Source organism: Corvus hawaiiensis, chromosome 15 (genome assembly GCF_020740725.1).
Source record: "Corvus hawaiiensis isolate bCorHaw1 chromosome 15, bCorHaw1.pri.cur, whole genome shotgun sequence".
Taxonomy (NCBI): domain Eukaryota; kingdom Metazoa; phylum Chordata; class Aves; order Passeriformes; family Corvidae; genus Corvus; species Corvus hawaiiensis.
This window is the reverse complement of record NC_063227.1, coordinates 3998810-4007239: the sequence shown is the minus strand read 5'-3', so window position 1 is coordinate 4007239 and position 8430 is coordinate 3998810. Positions and strand designations below refer to the sequence as shown.

At 49.4% G+C, this 8430-nt stretch overlaps 1 protein-coding gene across 1 annotated transcript; it reads left to right on the top strand.

The window, feature by feature from the left end:
* The first annotated feature begins 2966 nt into the window (after window positions 1-2966).
* LOC125333512 (pancreatic secretory trypsin inhibitor-like) lies at window positions 2967-8024 on the top strand. The gene is made up of 4 exons (XM_048319412.1): window positions 2967-3099; window positions 4547-4581; window positions 5163-5275; window positions 7870-8024. The coding sequence occupies exons 1-4, from the start codon at window positions 3045-3047 to the stop codon at window positions 7943-7945; spliced, it is 279 nt and encodes a 92-aa protein (XP_048175369.1). The 5' UTR covers window positions 2967-3044; the 3' UTR covers window positions 7946-8024.
* The last annotated feature ends 406 nt before the right edge of the window (window positions 8025-8430 follow it).

Sequence of the window (8430 nt, the reverse complement as noted above, 5' to 3'; positions counted from 1 at the left end):
TTGTACATCAAGTCTCCACAAAAAAACAATATCCAGCCCTGGTTACAGCAAGTGATCCTCCAGCCTGTCATGAAGGGACCATCACAGGGAAATAGGTAGCTTTCCAGATTTTTAATTCCCCTGCAATGTAATTTTTTATTCCTTTGTAACACTTTAGTGCTGAAAGGAATGTAACTTGAAAGCACTCAGATTTGGCCAAAAGATGATGCAGAAATTTATCCTGCAGAAGGAGAATCACCTTTTCCTGCTGGTCTACCTGGAGGAAGACCTGGCAGTTCAACTTGCCTCCTTACCCACTGCCCCTTCCCCACATTCCTCATGTAGCATCAATTCCCTCTCCACCTGCTTCCAGCAGCCAGGAGAAGACACCACCAGCAGCTGCAGAGATCTTGTGTCCTACACCATGTGTGGTGGCCACCACCCAACAAGGCGGCCAAGGGGACACCATCCCATGCCAGCACCTGCTTTGGGACCCGCCTGTCCCCTCCATTTCTCCACGACAGGCTCAGCAAGTCACACAGCACGGCTGGCAGAGCCGCCTGACTCATTTCTCTCTACTCCTCCAGCTGATGTGTTTGGAGGAACACGCTGCTCTGACAAGGTGACACATCCTGAGAAAGCCTACACTGACGACAACGGTACCAGGAGCACCCAGTGCAGTAGCAGTTCGCAGCTCTTTTTCATTCCTCCCCAGTCAAATGAGCCCCAAGCATTTCTGTTTGATTTTCCTGAAGGATATTGAATTGTTGTCAATCAGGAGAGAGGAGCCCTGAAATCCCTGGTTTTGAAGGCGTCTCATAAAGACACAGCTGTCAGTGGAGATGCTTGGAAAGGAAGAGCATTTGCTAACAGAGAAACTGCATTAAAACCCAAGTGTGCCTGCTGTTCAGCTGCAGCCTGTGCTGGAATCTTCTTTTGGCAGAGGCAACTGCCCTTGAGTCTGTTGGTTTGGCTCAATTTGTTGTGGAATAATTAAATTCAGTCCATTGCACTGCATAATCTGGAGTTTCTTCAACCTTCTTCAGCAGCGAAGTACTTAATCTCATCCAGCTCTGGGAGCAGTTGGGAACATGAAAATCAGCCAGTGCAAAGCTATCAGGAGCCTAAGCAGTAAGAGGATGAAGAGAGAAGTGTCCAGGAGGCAGGGGAAGGTCAGCAGCCTGCCTGTGCTTTAATGCCTCTGACTTCTGGAGGAAGGAGAAAACCATGGCGTTATACACACTTGAAATGCCCCAGCAGCCAACAGAGTTGCCACCTGCAGAGCATAAACACTGAGGATTTACCCATCAAGCTCAAGTTTGGAAATGTGCCTGGATGCCAAGGAATCTGAGGGAAAACTTTTCTGTTGCTGGACAATCCAAACTATCACATTTCCTGGCTACAGCAAGGATCTCTAAACTGAAAAATGTGTTTTACCAGGAGTGGTCACATCCCAAACATGGGTAATCAGATGAACTCTTTTCAGCACTGCTCTATTTACATGTGTTAGATGGAAGAGGAAAATCTTCTCCCCAGCTGCCCTGGTGTGTGACCACCAATGCCCTTGCTGAGTCCCCTTCCAGCTTTGGGAAGTGAGCCCAAAACACCTATTGGCACTTAGAGGTTCTACTCACACTGTAGACCTGGGAAGTAACAGGGGACAGTGTTGGTCTGAGACGAACCTCTTTCAGCTATAAAAAATGATCATCCCTCCCTCCCTTGCTCCTCAGAGGGTGGTAACACCACCTGAACCACTGTCCCAGGCACGCTAAAGGATTGCTGTCTGTGCTCAAAGGTCCACTAGCACCCAGCCCACCTCCTGCGAGCTGCTGAGCAGGTCATACCCAAAGCCAGCTTTACTCTCTGAGTTACTAAAATAACAGATGCCACTAGGTGCAGTTCTTGCTGCCTCATGTTGCAGGTCAGCCCAGGAAGAGCAGAGGCAAACCCAGTCAAGAAGGAGGAGTCTCCCCATAACCACTGAAACAAAATCACAAGAGCTGTTTACGGCAGGAGAAAGCACCCTCCAGAGGCACGTTGGGAATGGGGTATACCTTGGACAGTGGAGCAGCTGAGATTTCTCCCTCTCAAACAGCTCCTTGAATTGCTCTTGGCATTGACTTTTTCCTGTTCAGCTAATTAAAAATCTGTCTTTGAGTCATAAGCCCCCATTAGTAATAATTTGCTTTGCACTTCTCCAGTGATTTATGGCTGAGATATCAAAGTGCTTTAGAAACATTAATTAATCCTTCTAATCCCCAAGGGACTGATCCACTCTCTGCAATGCACCATTGGTGGTGTAACTGCAGGAAATCCCCAGGGTTTACTCCCAACTGCGGGCAGGGAGAGGGGAAGGGAGCAGCGTCCGACCCAGCGGCTCATTTCGGCTGCTGTCTGCAATCAGAGATGCGCAGTCAAAATAGCAGCACTGAATATGCAGCCACGAGCGAGCCCAAGGCACAGCCAAGCTCTGCTCTCCAGGAGCAATCCTTGCTCCCATTCCTGCCTGCCCATGGAGGGAAGGGGAGCTGCAACAGCCCAGCTCTGCTCTGTGGATCGCATCTGGAAAGGTGTGTGTGGATCAAAGCCATCTTCACCCAGAGGTGGCTTCACCAGACAGCTGCACCCTGAGAGCGGCAGCAGCAGGGTCATTAATCAAAGCCACCCTGCTGCTAACTGTATTTCCCCTGCTGTCCTGCCCATTTCTCCAATCTTGCTTCCTTGTACAAAGTTGCTCTATCACTGCTTGGAGTGCAGACCCAGAGCTGTCCCCCACACCTGGGACAGGGCCCCAGTCCTCGCTGGAGATAAGGATTATTACCTCCATTGGCTTGGGAGAGGCTTTCATCCTTGCGCCCACCAATGAGCCAGTTGCCACCTGGTGTTGTCCCTGTACTTTGAATGTTGTCACCACAGGACTGCAGGGTGGAGCTGGCTGGGTGGTGTGATGCCAAGAATGGGGAAAGGTATAAATGTCCCAGCAGACTGCCAGAGACAGGATCTCTGAGACACTGAGGAGTGTCCTGGTTTCTCTCTGCTGTGCTCAATAAAACATCACCTTGACCATGAAGGTAGCTGGTGTCTTCCTGCTCCTCTCCCTGGCGCTCTGCTTCTACCAAGGTGAGTCCAACATTTTGCTTAGTGCAACATTTCCTCTCCTTGCTAAAGCTCCTGGGTCTGCCACATGGGAAGGTGAGTGTGGGAAGAGACCAGCTGGTGCTGGGACCTTGCTGTGGCCCTGGGCAGGGAATGCTCCAATGGCCAATGTGCATTAAACCTGTGCTTGCCTGTGAGCAAACCTAAAACAAAGGCTTTGAAAGGGTGCACCTGCTCCCAAAAATGAACAGACCTGCTGGGCTGACGCTCTTTCTTCAGGGGTAGGATTTGTCCTGTAACTGGTGATTTCTAGGACAGTGTGATCCTTTCAGAGTGAATAGGTGCTATTCTGGTTTTAAAAAAGCAAATCCAAGAAGACAGGAAATGAATCTATGCAAGGGAAAATGCAGCTCTCACTACCAAAGCCAATGTTTAAGCCAACTGTGTTTTCAAAATCCCATATGGTGCAGAGGGATGAGAACATGAGCTGTTGCTGCTCCTCAGGTCCTGCTTTAGTGGGCTCATTCCAAACAGGAGGGTACTTCTGAAGCAGGTCCTCTGTCATCCTGTTTACTGCACAGAGGCTGCCATTGCAGCACTGTCTGAGCACAAAATCTGGGCTCATTTCAGGTGAATTGAGCACATAGTGAGATGCAGCTCCTGGGTCTGGACCTGTGCTAGTCCAGAATAAAATCCTTGTAATATTAAATGGTGCGGCTACCAGCTCCTCAGCACCAAAACGTTTCACTGCTCTTGGGCCGTGCTGGTTGTTAACAGAGATGTAGTATAAATCCTCCATGTAGATGACTTCTGGATTTAAAAGCAACCCAGGATCTTCTTCTCAGTTCCGCCTTTTGCCAAAAAACATTCAGGTTGTTTTTCAAAACACACCCATCACATGTTCCACCCATGTGATCCCAGCTGCCAGCTCAGGGCCAGCTTCTCCATGGGCAAGCCCATCAAAATCATGGCTTAATCCCACCAGCTTTGATATGAGACCTCAGGGTCTCCTTCTAGTAGAGACCTTCAGCAACTCGCCTTTTGCTCTGCTTGCTTGTGGTACAAACCAAGGAACAGTAGAAAAATTGCCCTGGATTTACTCCAGCACCTGCCCAGTGTCAGCAGGAGTTTCTCAGTTACTCATGGACACGTGGTAAGACATGACAAAAGCCGCCTTTGCTCCCTGACAGCTGGCAGGTGACGTCTCTAGAAATGCATTTTGTCTTGGCAGGGCCTTGCACCATTACAGTGTTTCTGCCAGGGGAAAGAGGATGACCCAGCAGGGAGGGGTCCAGCTGAGAAATGTGGGAGATCCAAGGAAAGAAATTGTTTTCTGGGATGAAGGTGTTTGTGTGAAGACATACAGTCTTCAGCCTAAACTGTCTTTATTCTGTTCCCCTTGAAACCAGCCCGAGTGATGGGTGCTAAGGTGTCTTCTCTCTCTATCTCTTTCTCTCTCCTCTTTCTCTAGGAAACGCTGAGATGGATGCAGCTCCAGGAACAGAGGTGAAGTCTCCTGTTTTGTGTGACACAAGTGAGACAGCACTAACCTGTACAGAAGGAGACACCATTGCTAAATACAGTGGAGTAGAGTGCGCTGGCAGCCCAAAAACACCAGTGCCTGGAAACCCCCTTCCTCCAGCTGTGCCACAGCAAAACCCCAGTGATGGTGCTGGGTTTCCACTGCATTTCCCCCAAAGAGTGAAGAAAAAGTTCCTAAAAAGCTAAATATTGCTGTTACCTGCCAAGAAGGTCAGAAATCCCCTTAGTCTCTGGCTTGCAAGTGTGAGGACAGGTATTGCTGTAGCATAAAAATAAAAACTGGGAAGAACATGCTCAGCCAGTGCCCATGGAGCACTATTTACTCTCTACTGTTACTCCTAAGGGTGTGCAGCAGTGCCAGGTGGAGTTCAGCTGGCCAAGGCACGTGGTGGTAGACAGTCCCAGTGTTTCTGAGAGCTCACAGCGGAGCTCTGAGGATGGGTTATCAAGACAGACAAAACGTGCACCTCTCTGTGAAAACAAAGCTCCTTTGGTAAATTGAGAACAGGTTTCACATTTTCAAAATCACCGTTTTGTGTCTCCAGGCAGCTTGTGAGAATTTCAACCTAAGAAGAGGGTGTACAAGGGAATTTGACCCCGTCTGTGGCACCGATGACGTCCTGTACAGCAACGAGTGCCTGTTGTGCCTTCACAACCTGTGAGTATCTCGACCTGCTGCAAGTCTAAATGCCACACAGATGAGGGCCACTACACATAGCTGGGATTTCCTAGAAAGAAAGCTGCTTGCATGCAGCTGGGTGGAGCGTGGGCAGTGAGCCCAGCACATCTGGCACGGATCTGGCCTCCCGCACAGATGCTGCGCCCGCTGCTCTGAGCATGTGGCCTCCAGCTGAGGAATGGGCCCATTGTGTGTGGCTCGCAGCACACATGCTGCCCACAAGCAAAACCTCCCCGTACCTGCAGCTGCCAAGCAGCAGCGAGAGCTGGCAGGCATCCAGGATCTCAGACAAATGGCAAAGTCCTCGAAGTCTGCCCAGATCTAGCACACGGGCTGAAGGATATTTTTCCAGATGACCTCAGATGTGTGGTGGCTGAGGAAAAAACTATGTTTTTTCACCCCAGGAATTTATAGCTGAGCTCTGCTTTCTGTCTTCTCTGCATATGAAAGGATACAATTTGCTCTGGGTATTTTTAAGAATGAGCTTTATATTTAATCTGTGCTGGTGCCAGATTGCTCTGTTCTAGCAGAAAGCCAGGTCCAAATGCTAAGGGTGTCTCTTACAAGACTCGATGCATTTCATATGGCTTGGGCCCTAGGTAATTTAAAGTATATTTATACATTGGAAGCACTCTGTGTCAGACAAGTGAAGGAATTACTTCCAACTCAATGCTATTAAGTGGTTCAAAAATCTCTGTCGGGAAGATTGAGTCTTATCTGGAGCCAGATGTCCCAGTCTGCAGGGCTAAGGGAGCTTCACCCTTGACTTCACATGGTGTAGGCAGGGATTTTTGGTGATCAGGCTCACAGGCCCATCTGCCATCAGCAGAGACATTTGTGAAGTTCAAAGTCCAGCTTTTCTGTCTCTGGATGAGTGGGCTTGTGGAGCCAAATTCTGCTTTCAGGAGCATCGCCTCCCTGCTAACTCTGCAGGAACAAGGAACAGAATCCAGATCACCAGAAAAAAAATGAGCCTGGATAAATATTGTCAGTTGGGTTGTCCCCTTTTTGCTTCATTAACCCAGGCTGCTGCCACATATTCTGCTGCTGGCCTGTTCAAATGCTGGTTTACCTTTCAAGGCTGAGTATGATGCAGTCAGGCAGAGGGAGGCTGAGTGGGTTCTCCTCAGCAAAAGCACCACAGTTAATGACCCGGCACGGCCTGGCAGGGTGGTAATGACCCTGCTGGAAGCCAGCAGCCCAGCACCAGCTGTCCCTGTATTGTGCAACAGATGGGGGTGGGAGGTTCATCAGACACAACATTATTAGGGCTTTGGCCACAGACCAAGAGCGGGGTAAACTGAGCGAGAAAGGCTCCACGGTCAGCTGTGCGAAGTGGTATCCAGGATGCTGCATCTCCCCAGTGCAGAGAGCAGCTTCGGAGAGATGGGAGAATCCAGTGGTCACAAGAAGGGAAACTGGGGTACCAAAAAGAGAAAGACTGAGCTGGTGGTGTGTTCAGAGCTGGCCAGGAGTCAGAGGACAGATGGGATGGATGAGAAGACGGTGCTGCACCCACCTTGTGTTGACAGGCGCTGCATTCCCAGAGCTCTTAGAATTCCCATTTGTGCAAGCTCCAAGCAGCTGCTCCTGTGGGTCAGAGCCCCGAGCCTTGCAGCTCCCCTGCTCTGTTCCCAAGTGAAGGAATTCTGAGGTTAGGAACAGCCATTTGGTCTCCTGGCCAGGGCCATCTGGGCTGGGCACCAGGACTCTGAAGCTGCCTGGTGCCAAATGTCTTGGGGCAGAGATAAATGGGGCGTCCTCGTCTATAAAGCCTTGGTCCATGGGGAAAAGTCAGCCGAGAGGCAGGATGAAGTGCCATTTGCAGTTTTGTGTGTGCAACTGGTCTGACAAGAGCTGGAAGCCTGCAAGGAGTCTGGGAATAACTACAGAGAGCATCTGGCAGGTCCCTGCGGCAGCAGCGTCTCACCTGTCACCTTTGGTCACTTCACTGTGACCAGCATGCAAAACGCTTTTTGCAAAACGCAAATCACTTTACCAGCATTTCCCTACGCACCTGAGAAATGGATCTGTCTTTCCAAAGCGGAGAACATCATGATTCCGCGTGAAAATGGAACAATTCAGAGTAATCAGGTCCACTACTGGACAAAAAAAAAAAGAAAATAGTTTTTTAAAGGTACCTTTTTAATATTTCTCTCACTTTTGCTGCAGAAGCAATCAGAAGGGGAGGCTGGGAGCAGGCTGAACCCAAGTGAGACACAGTGGCAGGCTTTTGTCTCTAAAAACCTACAAAACAAATTCATAACCTTTATTGTCTGCAGTCAGACAGGCATTAGAGGTGTCTCAGTGCTGTCCTGCAGCACGGAGGTGAATTATCCTGCCAGGAGGTGTCAGAAAGCACTCTTGAGCTCATTGGAATTAATTAACACATGTCCATGGTAACCCTGAACTCCCTGTCAAGAATATGTGGCCTTGATTGCTGTGAATAACACTTAGATGATGATTTAAGCAGTATTTTCCAGTTTTATTTTTGCTTTTGTCCTCTGAGCCAGGCTCTGCTGTGTCTCAGGGACCTGAAGGCAGCCCCCCAGCAATTTTATCCTCTCTTCCAGGCAAAGAAGCAGCCACGTGCGCATCAAGAACAGAGGAATGTGCCGAACTCCCCGCGCCAGCTCCTCTCTGAACTGAGGCGCAGCCGTTCCAGAGATGAGAGCACAAAGCTGTCCCCTCACCCGCTCAAACCCCCAATAAAATGGAAGCATCGCCATGTCTTGTGCTGGGATTTCTTACACACACAGCAATCCCCCTTTCCCCGACACTTAAAACACCTTCCTGAAAAATATGGTTTGTTCTGGTGATGCCTGTAAAGAGCTGTGAGCAAATTACTGACAGAGCCCCAGGGACAAGGCTGGGACGTGCCCAAGGGGAGAGCCAGGCTCTGGCACAACAAGGAGGGTCTTTTTTTGCATCAAGAATTTTGTTTTCCTTTCCTAAAGTTCCGATATTCAAGCAATAAGAGGTTTTTATCATTCTCATGGCTTGAAATTGCATTTGTTAAATACAGGACACTAAAGGCCTTGCTCCAGAGCCTTTGCCAGGAGAAAGAGCCCTACAAGTCATCTCCATGCTGACCTGTCTCCAGCCTTGTCCATATGCCAGTGCCCCATCACATG